The sequence below is a fragment of the Camelus bactrianus genome, chromosome 2 (assembly GCF_048773025.1).
Source record: "Camelus bactrianus isolate YW-2024 breed Bactrian camel chromosome 2, ASM4877302v1, whole genome shotgun sequence".
NCBI classification, from domain to species: Eukaryota; Metazoa; Chordata; class Mammalia; order Artiodactyla; family Camelidae; genus Camelus; species Camelus bactrianus.
Window position 1 is genome coordinate 54,995,693 of NC_133540.1, and position 22,218 is coordinate 55,017,910.

General features: G+C 34.7%; 1 protein-coding gene across 2 annotated transcripts in view; it reads left to right on the plus strand.

The window, feature by feature from the left end:
• LOC105067139 (N-deacetylase and N-sulfotransferase 4) overlaps positions 1–22,218 on the plus strand; it is a 233,919-nt gene that overhangs the window by 100,503 nt on the left and 111,198 nt on the right. For both annotated transcript variants that reach the window (XM_010952611.3, XM_074341827.1), the window contains exon 3: positions 17,613–17,700. In XM_010952611.3, the coding sequence (XP_010950913.2) occupies positions 17,613–17,700 (88 nt within the window). The remainder of the gene's footprint in view (positions 1–17,612; positions 17,701–22,218) is intronic.

Below are 22,218 nucleotides of genomic sequence, written 5' to 3' on the forward strand. Positions count from 1 at the left end.
TCCCAGCAAGTCTACAAAGTATATAACGTCCTCAATTTACAGATGGGAGAGTTAAGAGACAGAAGGCATAAGTAAGGTAACTGGTAGAGCTCGTTTTGAACCCGTGCATTACTGACTCATGAACTCTTAACTATAATGTGCCATTAACTCCTGTAAGAAGTTTTGACAACCACTGCGGGTTGAATAGAAGGCAGTCCATTGGCATTTAGGAAAAAAGTTTTAGGACATTGATCGATACTCATCTAAAAGTAAGAAAGATACTGACCTACAATATTATTTTGTAGAGGTGAAAACCCCGATGCCCCACGAGGCTGAATCTCAGGCAGCCTCCTGTCTCAGACCACATGCACAGCATCCTTGGAAGAGAGAGGGAGTGACAGTGAACAGGGTTGACAGTAGCAACCTCACTGCTTTCTTCGGGTTCAGTCTGTTACTACATGTTGTAGTTTATAAAACCATACAAAGGCATTTACAGATTGTTATGCTCCAGTTTGACTAAATTAACCCTCCCAGATGAAGCAAATAGTTTGAAAACTCTTCCTTGGAAGAGACTGCTGATTAAATGTAATACCAATAACTCAAGCACAAATGAACAGCAAGAAAATGGCAAAGTGACAGTGCTCCCATTTCCTCAGTGCATGTTTTGTCAGTCAAGTCACATTACAGGTTTCAAACAGGATCTCTAATCAGACTGACTTGTTCAGTCACATTCCTTTCAGCTAAAGCATTATGATTTTTGTTAGCACCAGAAAAGGTGCTAGGTCGTTAATAAACAGAACAAAATATTTAAAATAATGTTCATTTCATTTACTTGTTTCCATTTTGCATGTTTTATAAAGTATATAAGTGATGATAAGAGTACAAGTATATGATTTATAAAAATAAATATCCATGTATTAGGGACACCGTCTCAAAATATTCACTGATAGTTGTGAGGCCACGGATCTAGATCATCAAAATGGTTGTCATTACAGATGGGAATGAATTTTTATTATGAAATTAACATTAATTTACTTCTGTATTAACATACAAATTAATAGGAATTAGGTGTCCATACTTACAAGTTTTAAATAATGTCCCTAAATGTCTGAATGAATCTTACTGTTTCAAGTGTAGTTATAATTCTGATTTTTTCCTATCCTTTTATAAATGGTTAAATTTGGGAGATAAGCATGCATTTATGGAAGAATATCATATGTGTAATTAATTTTCAGGTCATTTTAATTCAACTAAAATAGTGTTAACACCCCCCTGATGTCACCATTCACACCAGCTCTTCCCTTTGACTTCAATATCTTTCTATGAATGGGCTCTGACACTAAGGCGCAAAGCTTTCTCTATTTCCTCTCTATTTCTTGGCACGTAAGCAAGTTGGCAAGTCCTGTGTTTTCTTCCTCTGCAAGGCACTCCATTTTTCTCTTTCTTTCCATTCATGGCTACCACCATCAAAGCTCTTAAAGCCCAAATATTATTTTAATAACCTCCTTTTTTATTGTTGGATTCCCCTATCATGTCCAAATCTCCTATAATAGCCATGATTGATCTGATCAAGCCACACTTGCCAGATTATTCTAATTTTAAAGATTAAATTTTTTGAAGACGATTTATTTCCAGCCCTCTTCAATAAACCATTCTGAAGTACAGAAATCCTCCCATCTGGCTCATAAACCTCTCTGTCTCACCTGTCTTATCTTGTACCCTTTGGCCTGCTCATTCTCTATGTTGCCTGTTGTCTGGCACAAGACAGGAATGTCAAGCCTCTTTTGAACTTTCAGAGAACTTTGCTTGACATTTTTTAAGCTTTTTATTATAATTACTTAGGTACATGTTTTTCTTCATAGTGACTACCCTTGAGGATAGAGACCCTGTTTCACACATTAAAAAGAAAAAAACCAAAAACAAAACCCTTACTAACTTCTAGTATATTTGCATGTGATGAGTACTTAAAATTAATATTTGACAAGTAAAAATACTCTAAAATAATGCGATATTTCCCTGGTTATTTGAAATTCACTTTAACATATTCCAATACCTTCCAGGCCCTAATATTCTCTGTTTGTCATTGATCAGTATATTTAAGAAAACATTAGCTAATGGAAAGTCACTATATATGTGGAAGCTACTTAGACACATGTACAAAAAGGTGCAGGAATTGGACACTATGTCATTTTGTGGAAAATGTGGAAATAAAGTATATTCTCATAGCTAGATATTCAAACTGTGGGATGTCACTTAAAACAGCCCAGTTCGCTCCAAAATCAGAGAAGGGGGAGAAGAGAAATAAAATTTACAAAACAATATGATAGTAAATAATTCACCTTTGCATACCCTCGCTCCTTTTTTTACACTGGGTCAAAGGTTACAGTCTCCTCAAAGATCTGCTTAAAACTCATTTACTTAATGAAACACCCTCTAATCAACACTGTGCTACTCTGCTCTTTTCTTTAATTTGGATTCACTAAGCATTTAATTCTGTCTAGTTGCTTCTATTACATCCTCATTTTCATGCTACCTTTTATGCAGCTTTAGTTTGTTTTTGTTTGTTCAACAGAAATTTACTTTTTTTGGATATAAGGGCAATTACTTTTATTTATTGTGGTTCCTGCTGAGATCACGGAACAGTTTCAAGTATCTACTAAGTACTCCACTTGTACAAGTTTTATTGAATGGGAATAAGAATATGATTTTTAACAGGTAGAGCACTCTATCAAAAAAGTCATTGCATTCTGTTTGAGACTTATATAGATGTATCTTAACAATTTGACATCAATCTGAACCAAATAGCAGGGTAAAATATGGCTTTCAAAAATGAAACAGATGCTGGAGCATACTTTTAGCAATTTCCCTAAGATTTGCCCATAAACAGTGTCCCTAGAAAAGACAATACAGAATGTATTGACCATTATGACTCATGAATAAGAGCAGAATTACTAATCAGCTTTTACATCTTGAATTGAGGTGGTATAACCAAAATCAGAGGAGCAATGTCTTCATGGAAGTTCACTTTAAAGACAAAGACATAACTTTAAATAACAAGAGAACTCCTTAGCAGGAGATAGACGTTATGACTGCACAGGTTTCCCGGATTCATACAAAACTGGTGTAGACAATTGCCTTCACCACTTGGTTTTGAAAACAAAAGCTCAAATATAAGTTTTAAAATTATGTTTAATGTGTTCCTCTGTCAAAAAGAGATGTAAAGAACACATAAATTATTCAACAAAAACATCTAGAAGTCAGCAGAATAGGTGTCCACTGGAAGACATCATACCAATTTGGAAATAACGCTGAGACAGAGCTATTTTCTATGTCTTATTCTTCCACTCACCGACCACTACATCTAAAACTAGTCTTCTTTGAAACAGAAACAGTAATTTTAAGATTAGAAGGCAAAGCAACACCTAAGTATGTTTGCAGCCTATCCTGTTCCTATCAGATAAGAAAAAAATATGAAGAAATGCATTACTAATTCAGGTTATTGTCAAAATAAATGAGTCCTAAGCTTTTCAAATTGAGTCCAAATTAGTAGTGCACACCCAGGTAAAATTTTTATATCCGAAACACCTCTAGAATCCTAGCATGTAAATAAAAGTAATGAGCAAGAAGGTGTTTTTTCTAAAATCTCAACTAAAATTTTTTTTAAATAGATGCTTTGCTATTTGAGTCTCACTTCTTTATTTGAAATTCCAAGCACTTACTATCTATAGCAGTATGAAACTAAATTATAAATACATAGCACTATTTAAATACTAATTCATTTATGTGAGTTTTAACTCCTTCCTTTAAAACATTAAATTCTGAAACTCAAGTGGCTGTTTTAAGTCAAATATACATAGCACAGCTAAAATATTTAAAGTTCAGCTAACCATCAGTAAGTAGATGATGTCAAACCTAGCACGGTAGCCAGAGTCCCCACAGGAACTATGAGGAACGAGAGGTTGGAATCATAAGATTCAGATTTCAGAGCCTGGTTGAGCCAAACCACTTTCTAGATGAATTATTAATCTCACCTCTGAAATAAAGATAACAATACCTAGAATTATTTTAAACGCTAAGTGAAATACTATGTGACCATATTTTGAAAATTTTAAAATGTTCAACAGACATTATTCATAGTATAGTAGTATAGAGTAATATTTTCTCAACTTAAAAAAAAAAACAAACTTTTGAAATAAGTCCTCATTTTTTCAATTCTCTTCTTTTCCAAATCTTAATTTTCCCTTTGGAAAAAGGCAAAGAAATTGTCAAAGGGAAATTTTAAAGCCAATTTTATTGTCCCTCTTAACTGGATATTTTCGGCTTTGAAGCTAATCTGTATTAATATTTATTGGATAACTCTCAAGAGCACACAATTGAGCTCACCTCTCATTTCACTTTAAACACATTTAGGCAAGACTATAAAATGGTGTGTAAAGAAATATATAAAACAATTTCTTTATGATCAACAACAACATTCCTTAAACACAAGGAATGTTTCCTAAATTGTCTCTTTCCCACCTCACTTTACCCTAGTCCATATCACAGTGTTATATACATAAAAGATGCTTGATAAAAACTGATCTGCCTTTTTGTATTGTCAGTTTATCAAATAAACTTTATCCCAGGCATTATGCATGAAAGAAAAAATTTATATGAAGGACTTCATTAAAATTGAAAACTTCTACTCTTCAAAAGACACTGTGAAAAGAATGGAAAGACAAGCCAGAGAAAATATTTGTAAAACACACAGCCGATAGAGGACTTGCATCCAAATATATAAAAAAAAACTCTAAAAACTCAGCAAGAAGAAAACAGACAACCAAAATGAAAGGTAGGCAAAATAACTGAACAGATACTTCACTAAAAAGATAAATAGATAGCAAATAGTATATGGAAACATGCTCAACAGCATGCATATGTCATTAGGGAAGTGCGTATTAAAACAAAGAGATACCCCTACCACACCTTATTAGAATGGCCAAAGCCAAAGCACTGATAGCACCAAATGCTGGGAAGGATGTGGAGCAGCAGAAACTTTCATTGCTGGTGGGAATGCAAAATGGTACAGTCACTTTGGAAAACAATTTGGCAGTTCCTTACAAAACTAAGCATACCATACCATCCAGGAATTGTACTCCTTGGTATTCATTCAACTGAGTTGGAAACTTATGTCCACACAAAAACCTGCACGTGAATGTTTACAGCAGCTTTATTCATAATTGCCAAAACTTGGAAGTAACTGAGATGTCCTTCAAAAGGTCAGTGGATAAACAAGCCATGGTACATCCAGGTAATAGAATATTATTCAGCAATAAAAACAAATGAGCTGTGAAGCCACAAAAAGACATGAAGGAATCTTAAATGCATATTGCTAAAGGAAGCCAATCTGAAAAGGCTACAGACAGTATAATTCCAGTTAAATGATATCCTCAAAAGGGCAAAACTATGAAGACAGTAAAAAGAACAGTGGTTGCCAGGAGGAGAGAGAAGGGATGAATAAGTGCAGGGGATTTTTAGGGAAGTGAAACTATTCTACATGAAATTGTAATGGTGGATACATGATATTCTATGTTTGTCAAAACCCATAGAATTTACAACACAAGCAAGGAACTCTAATATAAACTATGGACGTTAGTTAATATTAACGTATCAATATTAATTCATCAGTTGTAACTAATAGGGACTCTGTGAGAGGATACAAGGAAAAGAGGGTATATGGGAACTCTGTACTTTTTCTTACTTGTGTAAACCTAAAACTGCTATAAATAAAAGGAGGAGGAGGAGGAGCCAAAAGGAGCCTAAGGAGACAAATACTTAAATGTAATGTGGTATCCTGAAGCAGAAAAAGGATAGTAAGGAAAAACTGAGAGAAATATGAATAAAGCATGGGCTTTAGTTAATAATTGATCCATATTGGTTCATGAATTGTGATGAATGTACCACACTGAAATAAGACAGAGTGGGTGCTGGTATAACAGGAACTCTCTGTACTATCTTTGCAGTTTTTCTGTAAATCTAAACAATTCTAACATAAAAAGTTTATTGAATAAAAATATTTATTGTTCATATACTCTAAGGCAGGGACAATGCTTAGAAACATAAAAACGTACATAGTAGTTTTCATATATAAATATAAAGTTACTGAAGGCATGTGTTTAAATCAAAATATATTATTATTAAGCATTTAGATGTTAATTAGAAAGCAATGTGAAAGATTAAAATCATCCATGTGTGAAATGTGTATGTTGTCAGAGCAAAATGAAAATGTTTGGAAAATGTTTAAAGTAACCACGCTATTTGTTAAGTGCAAAGGCTCTATCTAATTGTTATGCTCTAATCTCTTGGTTTCATTCATATTAAAATTTTCATAAGTAGCAAGTTGTTTGTACTATCCGTTATGACAGGCCTATATGTTATTCAAATTCACCTTCCCCTGTGGTCAGAGGCATGCATTGCCTACCGATGCAAATAACAACTGACATTCCCAGGAATTTCACAGTCTGCTCTGAATACACAGATTCTTATATCTCATGCTAGGTCCACATATCCTTTACATTGTTAAAAATAGCTGCCCCCCTCCAAAGTATTGATTTACTTTTGCTTCACATTCTGTGATAAAATATTTGAGATTAGTTTTTCTTGCTTCAATTAGTATGGTATGTTTTCCCTCAACCCTGTAACTCATTCCTCATGCAAAAGACAAATCTTGCTCCTGCAGCCCTATTGATCCAGGTGGCCCTTTTGGTTAAGAGTAAAGTCTCTTTAATTACTTTGGCTGACTTTCATTTTTTACAAAGTCTTAGGCACATTAGCTATCATGCTGTAGTGTTCCCATTTGTCTTAAATTTAGATGCACCTTGGTCTCCGGAGATTGATTGACTGTCTCTAAATTCTTAAGAAACCACCACCTGCCCCAGACTATACTAACTCAGCTCAGCTTAGAAATCTGAAAGAGCTATCTCTCAGCTTCTCCCAGGGTTTGATAACCTCTTCCCTTTCCTTCACCGGAGGTGTTTTGACCTTTAATTAAAAGGAAAATTTGTTGTCTTCCTTTCCAAAGACAGCAAATAATGAACTCATTAAAATGAGGTTAGTGTTCAGGCCTTAGAGCAATAAGAGTTGAAGTCTCATTAGCAGCTAACAATGCAGAACACAGCACATAAATAAACCTAATATGGCACAGCAAAATGCCTCGGTGCATTAAACTTGAGCAGAATCAAATGTTTACCGTCAATGATGTCTAGGGCATGAAGTTTTAATGCACTTAATAAAGGAAAGCAAATTGCTTCCTATTAGCCATGAATTATTACCACAGAAATTGCCCCAAAAAGTGCATTATGTAAATGTGGGGTATGTTAGTAATTAACTAAGATATTGTAGAAAAATATCTGTCTGGCTTAATAGATGCAGCAATTAGGGAGAATAAAGATGGCTCAAAATCTCTAAAGGTAATTCTAGAGATTAATGTAAAATAACATGGAATGTGAGAGTAAGATATTTTTAAGAGGCTTTGTTTCATTTGTGGCCCAATGTGAGAGATATTTGCAATATCAAACTAAAGAGTCAGTTAACAAAATGAAATGTCCCTGTAGCTGAGTAAATATATTCTGGGAAAAAGATTCCTTGAGAGCTTATTTAAAAGAATTAACTACCCTTCATTTATAGAAGTATGAAGAATTGTGTTTCAACAAATTCTAATACTTTGTAAGTTTCTTATGATGCTAAATGAGCCATAGTTGGTAAAATAATAATTAAGTTTTGAGTTTTATTTCGACAGTTCAAAGAATGAAATAAGAGTGTAAACCCTGTTTAATATCCAATATCTATACATAATATTTACATAAAATGATTGGTAATGATGTGATTTTCATTCTACATTGTTTTAGATTCCTGAAATAAGGTTAGTTAAACATTTTTCAATATATTCCCACTGCATTTAACCTGTATCTATATTCTTCTTAAATGAAAAATCATTAGAGCAATATTTTTACTTGATATCTCATGCCACCATTTTTTCCCAAAACACTTGAAAAAGCTTGCTTTCAGTCCATACTTCGTGGACTCTCAGGAAAACACAGAAAGAAAAAAAAATGTTGTTTGGACCAAAAACTTCAATGGATTAGGAACACCTGCTTTTTGTAGACGATGCCAGCTCCCTAAATGATACTCTGGGGATTTTGAATAGATTTATTTTGCTACTTGAGAATAAAGGTAGCTGGTAATTTCCAAACAAAGTTCATCTGATACACAGAGTATAGGAACAAATGCAGGAGTCATCATGCACCATATCCAGTTTTTTCACAACCTGCATTCAATTCATCATTTGATATTTAAAGTCCTAAATATCTTTATATCCCAAATCTGACCACTTTCTTCCTACATTACCACAAACTCCAAGACACTCCTTTCTCAGTTAGGCTAATTCTTTCTTCTAAATGTTTCCTTCTTCCATACTTGTCCTCTTTGACCCAGTCAATTCTTCATACAATGACCAGATTTTAAGGTATGATGAACCTTTTGCTTGAGCAAAACTCTCCAGTGGCATCTCAGTACCATCATCTTACTGCACTGTAACTTTTATTTATTTATTTATTGTCTACCTCACCCACTGGAATATGAGCTAATAAAGAAAGAACTTTGATTTCTTCAAAGCTGAATCTCCAGTACGTACAACAGCTAGACTACAGTAGCCGTTTAAATATGTCCTGAAGAGGTAAATACAGTAACATATTTCATGTATTTGAGAATCCTTCTTAAAATTAAATTATAACCAAATTCCTTGATAAAAAATATAATGTGAAAGGGGCATAATGTCCATCACAGAACTGAAGGATACCATTTACATAGAAAATATTTTGAACATCACCTTCTTTTGTTGGGAAATGAGAGCTGTATGGGAAATGTCACCATTAATATATTTTTGTTTTTGTTGTTTTCCTATAGGAACATCTCACTAGTTTCCTTTCATTTACAAGCAGAGTTGATAGACTAGTAGGTGTTTATCAGATGATGTCAAGACTGTTTTGTTATGAATGTGAATTGTAATTAGGCTTTAAATAAAATTGAGCTTGTGGAGGTGACAACAAGATCTCACAGGAGCTTTTTATTTTTGAAACTCTTAAGTTTTTGTCAGAGGTTGAGAGAGACTTGCTAGAAGATGAATTGTCTGCCATGTACAGGAGAAATCCACCTTAAAATATCTGTACTATGAATTGTAAGACACTTTGGTTACAGCTTCTGTAACCAAATCATGATTCTATATGGATAATGACATATGTATTCCATATTTATTGTTTTAATTTAAAAAATTAAAAATTAGAAATAGATGTATCTTTTCCTTGTTGGCAGTATAATAAGAAGATTCTACTACATATGAACTTAGATGATAAATAAGATTTAATGCCTCAAATGTATATAAATTGATTCATTTGATTTTTAGCCTTTGGAAATAGTTTCTGCGATATGCATTTTAAAATATATGTATCTGAATGTGCATTTGCAAAATACTAAACTACATAGCATGTGAAAAATCTCCAAAAGTTTATAGAATTGATCATGAAAATTTTAAGTAATCCAGGTTTATTCAGATATGGTAAATAACATGAAAATAAGACACAGAAATGTTTTCACATGGAGACTATTTACATAGAGGGGCACAGTGTATTAGCAAGACCTAGGAGACGGCTTGGAAGACAGAAGTGGTTGGGTAATGCTTGCTTAAGTACAGTCTCATGTAGATAAAGTTTTTGGCATTCTTAAAATCTGTTTGGTTGCTACAGGTAGATGTGTTTATTTACAAATAAATTTTCCTCATTTCACCATTTAGTTAGGTAAACTAAGTACTGAATTTATGCTATTATAATGACTAAATGAAACTGACCATTGCTGTTTCAATTCTGTTATCAGTAATAACCCTTTTTTGTTTGTTTTCTAAGCCATTGGAATATTGACTTACTTGGAATGTTCTTAAATTTTTTAATTTGTTACTCCCATCTTGTTATCCAAATATGTCAATATTCTGAAATAATGATCCTTTTTAAAAGTCTAAATAATTAAGTGATCATGTAGGACATTAGTAGAGTAGCCCCAAATGATAAATAATAAATTTGTTAATAGATGTAGATCTGTTAACCCGATTATGTATTTAAAAGTAGATATCCTTATTCAGAAGGAAGATTAATATATTCACTGTGGGTTGTAAAACACTGTGGCTACTGAAAAGATCATATGGATTTTAACCTGGAATTTGTTTATATTTTGAGGAGAGAGAAATTATGAATGTAATCACATAGAAGAAGGGAAGAGACTATTCCTTACTAAGAAAAAATGGATAAAAACCTGCAGATATCCCTTGATACTCTCAGTAATGTATCCCTTGCTCCCATGGGACAGAAATGGCTATAGAGATAAAATTTAAAATTAAAATCCTGAATACCTCCCATCTACAGAATTCCCCTTCTATGGTTCTGATACATTTTTAGAAGAACTATTAAAAGACCAACATGGTTGTCAAAGCTACAGCAGGAATCTCCGAAGCCTGTCTCCAAGATTGTAAAAATGTCACAGAGCTCAGATGTTTCCAAGGTGCATCCACAAAAGAATAGGGAGTTGTTGAAAACTGGGAATAGAAAGTATATCTCTGTGCTCAAGAAACATTTTGGAATTGTTACAATGCAACATTTAATGAAAGAATGATTTAATATAGCTAATAAGTGAATATCTCAACATGAAAGAGATTCCTGACTGTATGTGAGCAGAGAGTATTTCTAGAGATGAAATTAGGGAAGTCAATTTCAACACCAGACAACAATTACTGAATATCTATGTTGTGCCAAGATCTGTTATAAGACCCCCTAGACTTGTAGTGAGTGAAGAGTGGATAGAGAATGAGAAATGTGAGCAAAGGGAAGCAGGATTCCTAAGGCAGAATATCAATATCTGACCTTGAGTAAGGAGATAGCTGCTTTAGAGGCTCACATTTTTTAAGGCCTAAAAAGTAAAATGAGAATTTTATTTTTTTGATCCCAAAGTAAAAAGTAATTTTGGCAATGAAAACAACTTAATAGCTGTTTTTAATAATTTTTCAGTAAGATGCTCCAAGGAGTAACATCATATTTATCAAAAGTGTAATTATTTCTAAATATATTTCTACAATTTTGTAATATTAAGAAATTGATTCTTACCTGAAGCTCTTTTGGGAGAACAATTCCCGGAGTAATAGGAAAGCACTCTTTTCCGCAGATCGCATGCAGAGAGCTAATGTGATTATATAGCTGAATACATAAGCAGAACCACATTTCATATAAAATCACAGCTATTATATTGTGCAGCTTGTGTTGGATACTAAATAAGAAACTGTATTTAACTGAGGTTATCATGACCCCAGGAAATACCTCTACCTCCCAGGTATTAGCCATCCTCTTAATGTTTTTTCCTAAGACTGTATCTTAAAATTAGGCAGGTAGGAGTGTGTATTGTTGGCACACAGTCTGGGGAAAAAGCTAAAGTAAATCAAGGGCAAAATTTTTCTTACAAAAGGCTTCAGTGTGTGGATGTGAATTAAGAACCTCCCAAAAGGGGTATAATATAGAGTTTTTCCCAAACATTTTGAACATGGAATTACCTTTTCATGAAACTTAAATTTTACAGACCTAGTGACCCATGGATCACCGTTTGGAAAATACTCTTCTGTAATCCGGACTCCTGTTTCCCTGGTTCTCCTCACTCATACAATAAAATCACCCATGATGACTCATTATTGAAGGCAGCCCAAACCTCCACACTCCGAGAACCCCAAGCCAGTTCTGAAGATGGTGACTTGTGTCTGTTTTGATTCTTCCATGGCAGGACAAAATTTCTATCAAGCAGGCTCTCCAACGCAGAAATCAGGACTATGTGGGGTGATTCAGGTTACATTTTAAAGTTTCAACCTAACATAAAGAGAATTGGGGCCCAGTTTAGTGCAGATCCTCCTTGAGAATGTCTGGAAATATTTTGAGTTATAAATAACTTTGCTTCCATCCTCACCTAATACAGGTTTGACTTTGTTATCTTGTGCAGGTGCATTTCTCTCCCGCTGTCTGATTCCTGATGACTCCTGAAGCCATCTGTCAGTCTTTGGGCTTATGACAGCCACTTTCATTCCACAGCCCCCAAGAAGTCCTAATACAAGACAGTTCTATCTTACTACTGCTTTATCATTTACTTAAACACTTAGGCTGAGGGAAAATGAGATGATTATTTTTGTTTTTATTTTATAACATTCTTTTAAGGAAATAATCATGCTACATGAACCATGAACTCTAAAGTTACAGTATATATGTATCTTTTTACAACTCAAAAAAATCTTGTAGGCCACAATAGAGACTTGGGAGCAAAGCTTATAGAGAAGTAAATTAAATATATAATTGAAGATGAGAAATAAAGGAACTAACTTATAAAGGAGAGCCAGTGGTTCTGAAGGGTCATACGAGTTCATATTTGATTCAAAATTCCAATCAGTTTGGTAGAACATGAAAACATAGAAACAGAGTTACAGAGAACAGGGCACACCCACAGTTTAAGATGACCCTTGCGGACTGAACCTGAGAATCCAGTTGAAGAGAAACCGGGCTTATTAAGAACTGGGCGGTATTTCACCACATTTATGGAATTTTTCTGATCCCAGGGAGAGAACCAGAGTGCTAAGCAGAGAGAGAAGCAGAAGCTCATCTCACATACTCTCAGAATGGACCGCAGTCAGTGGCTTAGAATTCTGTGGACATAGAGATGCCAATGGCATTCCTCCATAACAAAGTTTAGGGCACAAGACAAAACAATCCACAACCACCAGGAAGGGAGTCAAAGACACATGGAGTGCTTTGCTGATACAGTCAAATAAAATTTACAGCATTGTAAATGCACTTCAGGTTTAATGATTTCTATAACCTTCATTGTGTTCTTTTGATAATCAAGCAGAAAATACCATCTCTTCACATACGTGACATGAATTAATATTACAAGGTCAAACTAATCTTCAATTTGTCTCTTCTCTTTGCATGTATCTTTAACCGTTCAGTGTTCAAAAAGCTCTCCTCGAACTATGAGGCCACTCCCCTTACTACTATATTCATTCACTGTGCAGTTACCTCCAACCATGGGGACCAACGTTTGAATGCAATGACAATGTGGGACTTAAACTCTGTTTCTCCTGTTAGGGGGGAGGTAGAGGTTTCAGCAACACAGTCATCCTGTTGTGGGAAAGACACGCTTAGTGTGGCCATGGAAGTATTGACTTTTCCCCTCAAAACCTTTCTCAGCTCTTCCCCCACCTCACTGAATGAATGTCAGATATCTGAATCACTAATGAAATCACTCCACTTTACTTTCCATGTCAGTCCGTCAATAATTACACTCTTTACTTCTTTCCGTTCCTAGTATGACCAGTAGAAGCCGGACCTTTATTTTCTCTTACTGGAACTACTACAAAAGCCTCCTAAATGATTTCTGTTTTCCCTCTAGTTTTCCTACAATTCATTCTCAGCAAGTAGCCAGAGGAATCAATTTAAAATGTAAATCATATCCTATGTGAGGTGAAGTAGACTGTGGTGTATTAGGAAGATGCCAGGGTCATTCCTGACACAGAACCCTGTTCTCACTGGCCCCTTTGCCAGGAGCACACCCCCAGAGCCCCCATTCTGGGCATAGCTGACTTCTCATTTCTCTCTCAAGGAAACTGCCACTTTTTCAGGGAGACCTTCATGGTCCTCATTGCCCATCCTGTTAAAATGCAGGTACTCTGTTGTATTAGTTTCGATAATAGCTTGTATGATGATTAATTTTGCATCACTAATATGAATATTAATTAAATAATGATTTGATTGATCTGCCATGTGTATAAACTGTGTGTCTAAAAAGAATGTAAGCTCTGTGAGAGCAACAAACTTGGTGGTTTTGTCTACCAGGCACCTTCTCTCTCCATAACCTTACATAGCTTATTTAGTCTCTCAGCAACTTATTTCTCTCACTTGTAAGATTGAGTTAATAAAGGGATCGTGGAGAGATTTAAAAAGATAATTCGAGTGGGGTGCGTCTAAGAGTACCTAACACACAGTAAAAGCTCAGTTCTAGTAGATATTGTTACCATTCTCCACCATGTCCTTAGTACCTAGAAGAGTGCCTAAAACAGGAAGCCAGGATTCTATCAGTATTGTTTGAATGGATAGATGAGTGAATGACGGCACGAGGAGGAAGAGAGCCTAGAGAGCTTCAGATTTCTGGCTTCCTGGAGACTTAAGTGAGAGAAGAGAGATGGCACTGAGAGACTTAGGTGATGGGCAGAAAGACAAGAAGATAATTGTTCTGAAACATGATGTCTTTCTGCCCAGCAAGTCATTCTTCAAACTGAATATGATTTCAGCAGAAGGACCCCCAAACCCCAAACCTTTCTCCCCACAACAGACACCCAGATCTCTTCAGTATTATTATGAGATACATGTGTTCATTCTACCTTAGTTAACTCACCAATCCCACAATCATAGCTAAACTGCTCAGTAAGAAATTCCTTAGAAGACTTAACATGTTGGCATAATAATTTTTGTCAATTTATAAATTATATCAGACAATTTCCTCTTTGCGTAGCGATAAGAGTTTATCACAAAAAAAAAAAAGAAAAGAAAAAAGGAAGAGAATAGATTCCTGAAGGAATGGAGATTGCCTCTAAGAGGAAAGAGTGTTCATGAAGGGAGGCAGAAACTATCAAAGGCAAACTTCAAAAGCTTCATGCTTTCACCCTGGGTCAGTCCTATTCATCTTCATTTGTACACTGACAAATAGTCTCGGCACAAAAGTTCATGAAATCCCGAATCTGTTTCATCTTGGGTGGCCATACCGACTTTTTGTAGTGAGACCTGAAGTTATTAAGGTTGAACCAAATGTTAAGGCAAACATGTTCAATTTTGGCACTCTCCTTGTGTTGTCTGGGTGGGCCATTTAAACTTTCCATGAAGCAATTTTTTTTCTCTTGGAAAATAAGTATAGATGTAACCTCTTCTGATTCCCACATCAAGATCTTGTAAGGATAAATAAGACACCATTTATATTTGAATTACTGAATATAAAAAAGACTGTACAAGACCGACAAACAAAAACTATCACCCTTAAATATTTGGAAATTTTGAAAGCATTACCCTATACCAAAGTATGTATATAGTCATGCCTTATTAATTATGTAGGCAAAAACAAACAAACAGACAAAAAAGAAAACAGAGGAAAGGCATAGAAAAAGGTAGGAGATGGGGAATAGTTCAGTGGACAGGGTGATTTGGGGGAAACAGCAGTGCATATGGTTTAATTGGAAATGTGGGGGCACCGCTGATACCTAATTGGTGGGAAGAGAATGACATTTTAAGTGATCATTAACAATATGTATTGAGTTCTAAGTACCAGGCACTTAGCTAAGCACTTTGTATGCCTTATGCAATGTAACTCCCTCAGTAACGGTGTGAAGCAAATGTTAAGCATGACCCCATTTCACAGATAAGGGAAAAGATGAGAGAAATGAAATGACCAACAAAGTTGAGTCATTTACTGAATGGCCTCCCTGACCTCAAGGGTGAAGCACATTGACTGCCTTTGGGATGTTAGCAGGACTGCAGAGTGTAAGGTAGAACAGAGGAAGTGGAGAATATGGCTAGCAGTCTACAGTGTTTTAAAAGTCCAAGGAAAAGACAATGAGGCCTGCCTAAAGTGATGGCAAGTTGATTGGGGAGGGGGGGAAGACTGTTTGATTTTACTTAGATTGCCCCAAAGAAAGCATCAAGTGTGGGCCACTTCCCCAGTCTAAATTAAATTGCTTATTGCATCTGTCACAACATGCTCTAGATTTCTTTTGTTGCACACTTATCACAAGTTGTAATTAAACATCTGTGTGATCCTCTATTTAATCTCTTTGCCCTTCTCTTGTCAGTGAAGTCCAAGTTTACAGAGGCTGTGCAGGCCAAGCCCAACACTCTGTCCACCTATAGTAATTATGTACTGAATTTAATGATTGATGGTGGATAAGTAAATGTGGAATAAAGAATGACTTCAAAAACCCAGAGGTAGAATGTTGAGCAGATGGGGCTGGAGTGGTGAGGAGAACAGGAGAAGGAAGAACTTAAAAAAAAAAAAACCAACAACTATTGCAAAATATGAAAGCTCAGGGACTGTTCATTGAACAAAACAAGAAAGCCAGAAAAAGGAACTCGCTAAGAAAAAGAGGCATGAATTTTTTTTAAAGCTATATTCCACAGTATTTACCAATAAGCTCAACTAGTTCAGTAGTTTTATTTTTAACTCCACTCTTTTTAGTATTTAGTTTGCTTTTGGGGAGAACTTTTTAAAAATAGTGTATATAACTGAGTCAAACTAATAGGTCTATTTTTTCCTTTTTCTATTTAATTGATAATATTTAAATAAGATTGGCTGGGATTATACCCAGTATAACTGTAATCTTGGATAATCATAGACTACATAGCTTATCATACAACCTGTTAATTATTTAGTCATTTCTTTCTCCTTTTTTCTTTGCAAATTTTCAGGACAGCCGTCTTAATTCTGGGGGAATAAAAAGTTAAGTTCACAAATTTTTGAGGCAAATGCTTAGCTACCATAACTTACGCTCAAAAGACATTGTCTAAACCTCTGGCAATTCGCCTTAAAAGATGGATAGCAGTAACTAAAAATCAGTCTTTGTAAATCTCTGGTTTGAAATGAGTTGCTCATTTCCATCAGAACAAAGTAAGCCTCCTTTAAAAAAATCCATTTAAAAAATTGAAAAAAAGCATTCCGAATCAGTAAGCAAACTAAAAAGCCCAAGGATAAGAGAGTTCTGAATTACACCACGTATATTGACATACGAATAATAACAGTGGAAGGACTGGCAGAAAACGTACAGGACTAACTCTGATGCAGAGACTACTGGTATACTCTTATCCTGTCTATAAACAAGGAATTCATGTAGAATAATTCTAAAATCAGAAATTAGGAAAATGTTTGCCACGTTTAGAGAATAATTCTTTATGGGATTACTTATTCCTACCTGTCCTTTCCTTGTTCATATCTCAAGATTTGCAATTAACACCCTATAAAATACAAATTGCTCTTTAGTTTATAAAAATCCAAGCTTACAACTCAATAATTGTGCCTTAAAAATGGCAGGAGAGGTAGCATGGTTAAATAAAACACTCAGTTGCAACTTAAACAAAAGTTATGTTCCTATCTCTTACCAACAAATACAAGATTTGTCTACATCCAACAATTCTGAAATATTTTCCTCAAGGAAAAGAAGTATAATAATCAGAAATTCAAGAAATGTCTCACACAGAAATGAAAAATGATTTCAGCGCTGTGTGGTTAGAGAATTGCCTCTCAGCAATTTATAATATGCTTAGGACTTAACCACTTCATAATTTGGTAACCTTCAATAAAAGTAATAACAATAGTGATTATAGTACCTGAAATATGAATAGCACATAACAGTAGCCATCAAACACCCAAAAAGCAACAAAGCCCACATTATTCTGTTTCACTCATGCAATCACATTTGAAAAAGAGGCATCCCAAAGCTTCATATTTATTTTTCTAAAATCATGTTAATTTCTTATTTATTTCAGGCATTACTAGAGACTCAAAATTTACTGCGCACTCAGGTTGCAAATTTTACCTTCAACCTTGGATTTTCAGGGAAGTTTTACCACACAGGTAAGAAGGAGCTTTGTGTTCTCAGGCAGCTACATATAACTAGGAGAGGGGATTTTTAATGTTGCATAAGTAGGAGAAATGGAGTATCCAGACCGATTATGGGAAAAACTTGGGTGCATTATGAGTGGCCAAATCCAAAATCAATGAGTTTGTTTACTTTGGCAAATACTGTTAGAATCATGGGCAAAAGAGGAAAGAACTGACTTTGTCAGCTTAGTAAAAGAAGCTATAACCATTGTTCTAAATGTGTCTGTGAATCTTGTGTCAGCGTAGTCTAAGTAGGAAGCATGGTGACCATGATGATGATAATGATGACAATGGCATAATAATGGTGATAATGATAATGGACAGTGCTTTTAAATTATAGGACAATCTAGGTGACAGCCAGTTTTGTATATATTATTTTCCTTTGTAAAATATCTGATGATGAGAGAGGAATTTTATAGCCCCAAAGAAGTTTACTAGATTTTCAGAATCATCTTGCTGAATTTACCATCCCTTGCAGGATTTTCTTTAAAAATATTAGAATGACTTGACCCAACATGCATTAAACCCATCACAGTCAGTCTTGTAGTTCTTTCCACATTTATCGGGTCACAGTTGCACCTCTGTTCAGTCTCAGCCTCTCAACAAATTCTCAGAACGTGGTTAGCGTTCCTGCACTACTCTATGTTCTGATATTTCTCACTTCTTTATCCATCTTCACCTCCAGAATGTGACTCTCATTTTCTGAGGAGCAGCGTTATAATGTCAGGCACTAGTATAGACAAAAGTATGTGCGTAAAAGTGATTGTCTTATAATAATAACAAAAATGGCACAAAGTGGTGTCTCAGAGCCTGTACTAGGGCAATACCTATTATCTGTTCCTATTTCTGAATCTGTAGTGAAAGCTAAATGCTTTGTTTAGGACTTTGCCTTGTTGTTACTTTATAGTATCTTAGTGAAAACATTTCCTAGTATTCTCTATGCGTGCATGCAGTTTATTGACTCATTAAAAATTCCCATGCAAAGGTAGTCTTTAATTATCATAAATGCAGTTCGTTTACCCAAAGAGACTTTTTAATGTTTACCCAAATAGGCTCAGCCTGGTTTCTTAGAATATTGAAGCAGCAATGTCTTATTGGCTTTTCTTTTGTGCTTTTTTTTCTCCTGCTTTGAAACATGTAAAACTGTTTAAAGTAATAGAAGGATAATTTGTATTTAGACCAGTTGATAAATCAAATCATTGCATATTTTAAAAGGACATTTTGCAGAAAAAGATTTGGGTCAGCATATCTGCACAGGCAAAGCAATTCTAGCTTACAATTTTGAAAATAGACATGGTTTTGTAAATCTTTTTCAAAAGCCCCCTCAAGAAATGAGTTCAGACCTAAGAAGCATTGACTATGAAGTTATAAAGTAGATAACTCTAAGGCTGTATCTCCTCATGCTGGGGGAAAAATACGGGATTATTTGGAATTCACACACAAACAATACTATTTTGTCTTAAATAGCCGTATAGGGTAAGTAAAATCATTTTTTGGCTGAAATATATCTGGATAACTGCCTCAGCTTTTATTTGCTTTTCATATTGAGACCTATTAAACCTGCCAGACATTTGCAGAGTTAATGTTGATAGCAGGTTATAACACTTCCCATTTCTTTTTCCTGAACATGTTTGTACTACACATCCACTCAGAAATGAATAGCACACTAGCTAATATCACAGGGATGGTTGTTGGAGGAGGATATCAAACAACAACAACAACAACAACAAAAAAAAGACATTTTAATTGCATGTCTTAAATGGACCTCATTGACACTTTCTGTTGGTACTGACCTAATAAAAATAATGGGAGAAGCACTCTCTTCTGTTATGCTGCACTGACAGTGCATTTTAGAGACTACACTGTAATATATACATATACACACATATATATATATAAGTCCTAGAGGTTTAATTAACTTCACATACATATGAAACTTTATTTGATTTGCTATATTGAAATGCGTCCATAACATTTTTCAAGGGTGCAATCATACTATATTAAGTACTTACTTATTCACTCGAGGATATCACGGTTCTTCCACAGTGGAGTTAAACACTGATGATACCCACTATCGGGAGGGCGTGCCTCTTCCCTGTCTAATCACACTCCTATATGGAGGTTTCACTATCAGGAGGCTGACAAATCAGAAGAGCGCTTCCCTTACCTGTGCGCTTGACTGGGATGTGTAACCATGAGAAGATGGCCTTGTCACAAGGCCTGTCTCAGCTCTCTCCCAGGATGACCTAATTTCCCAGGGCACGAAGATGCTGATTGATGAGCCTTATCGTTCTGAGGACATTTAATCACATATGCCCAGTGCAATAATGATAGATTCTGCATTCTTAGGCCGCTTCATTTATTTGTATTTCCCATGTATTCTTTCCTGTTCAGTTTCTCTGTCCTTCACACGCTAAAAACAATCTCACCCAAAAAAGGACATATTACTAAGCCTTCCCCAAAAGGCAGTCACTCACAGGCGCCACATTGAAAGGAGAAAGACATACTGTTGATTAAAAGTAGAACAATAAAGGCATGGAGTTCAGAGTAAAATATTCTAGTCTGGCAATATTTAAAGCTTGATTAGAACTGCACAGTGAAGGCTCAGGTGAAAAATGGAGATATGACACGATTAAGATGCTTGTAGGAATGAAGGGCTGCAAATATTTCTTGTAGGACATGATTTCTAGTGACAATCAGTTCCATTCTTCGTAATTGATAATAAATTGAATATGACAAACAATTACCTCATGTATAATATTTGCAAATTGGATAAATATTGCTCTTTTTCCATGAGAGTTCATTTTACAAGAAAATAGACTTTTATATAAAACTATCAACTTTTAATAACGGAAAAAGCAATGTTACATTCATTCTCTTTTGTTTGTTTTTGTTTTCGCTTTTCTGTATAACATTGGTTCAAAAAGACATTGGAAACAGCCCGCTTTTGTTTAATTCCAGGCTCTGACATTTCACTAACTATGTGAACATAAACAGATTACTTTTCTGTGCCTCAATTTCTGCATCTCCAAAATGGGAAAAATAATAATATCTCTCTTATGTACATGTCTCTTATTTACATGTGTTACATGACACATGTCATGCTATGTATTTATTATTGAGTTTTAAAAGTATTTTTGTATAAAAATCAAGTACTATCTATTTTTCAATTTTTGAACTATAGATAATTTTTAATCAATTTTCATTACCAAACAATTCTTTTTATTTAGTATGCTGTTTAAAATTATTCTATACTCACCAATATGAACCTGTGCCAGGTTCAGTGTACAAAGAAAGTTAGAAATGTCTTTTTGCCATTTAGGGATTATAATTTTTCATATATAGTAGCAAATATAAGACAAACATTTGTACAAAAGCAATAACGCAGCACTAGAATTTTATGTTTCTAATTTTAATGTCACACTGTGCCTAGTGGAAACTAACCTATAGCCCAGATCCTGCTAAAATTATTCTTATTTTGGCAGACTTAAAACTTTTAGAAGTACACTGTCTTCTCATAGCACATATCCTCCAAGAGGGGAGACAAAGAAATGAGTTCTTAAATAGTTTATTTCTGAATTAAAACACTGCTAATTAGGAAAGTAAAATGATAGAATATGAAAACAAATATATGTATATTCATGTATGACTGAAGCATTGTGCTATACACCAGAAATTGACAGAACATTATAAACTGACTATACTTCAATTTAAAAAAGAAAAATGACTTAACTTTTAAATGAGAGCAAAAACTATCATATTTTTAATTAATAATGATGTAAGTTTGAATCTAGACCAAGTTAGAAGTGAAATGCTCAGTTTGAACATAGACCCTTTAATGAACAGGCACTAGTGATAAATATAGTGAAGTATGAACTACAAATTATAGTCTCACATGTCATTTAAACATCAGTTAGGTATAGAAAAATACGTGTTTACAGTGAGTCAAAAATTTAATATTTTCATTTAGTTGGATTTGAAAACATTTGAAATTCTGCTTTGGTCCCTCAGCATGACTTAATGTCATATTTTTCATTAAGCAATTTCTAGTGTCATGAGCTGGCCTTATGTGGCTTTGAATTATATGACCTGTATAAAATGAGAAAAAGGCTGATGGGAAATTAATCTATGGAGTCAAAAAAAAAAAAAAAAGAGGTTTTAAATATCACTTCTAACCTTGTAGGGAGTGCTTATAAATTAACACACTCTCTGGTATAAAAATTACCAAGATTTTATGATCAGTCATGCATCTGTTTATATGAATAGTCTGCAAAATTTTTTCTTTAAATTGAGTAATTGACCTCCTTCCTGGTCAAGTATGCATAATGTGCTTCCTGCCTCTTCCAGTAACAGTCTGTGGAGTTCAAAGTGAATGGAAGCGTTTCTCACACATTCTATATTCAAAGCACAACAGAACTGTGGGAGAACCATCAATTCATTCATCACATGTGACATAAAGTAGCTCTTTCTAACTTACGCCTTAGTCTGCTA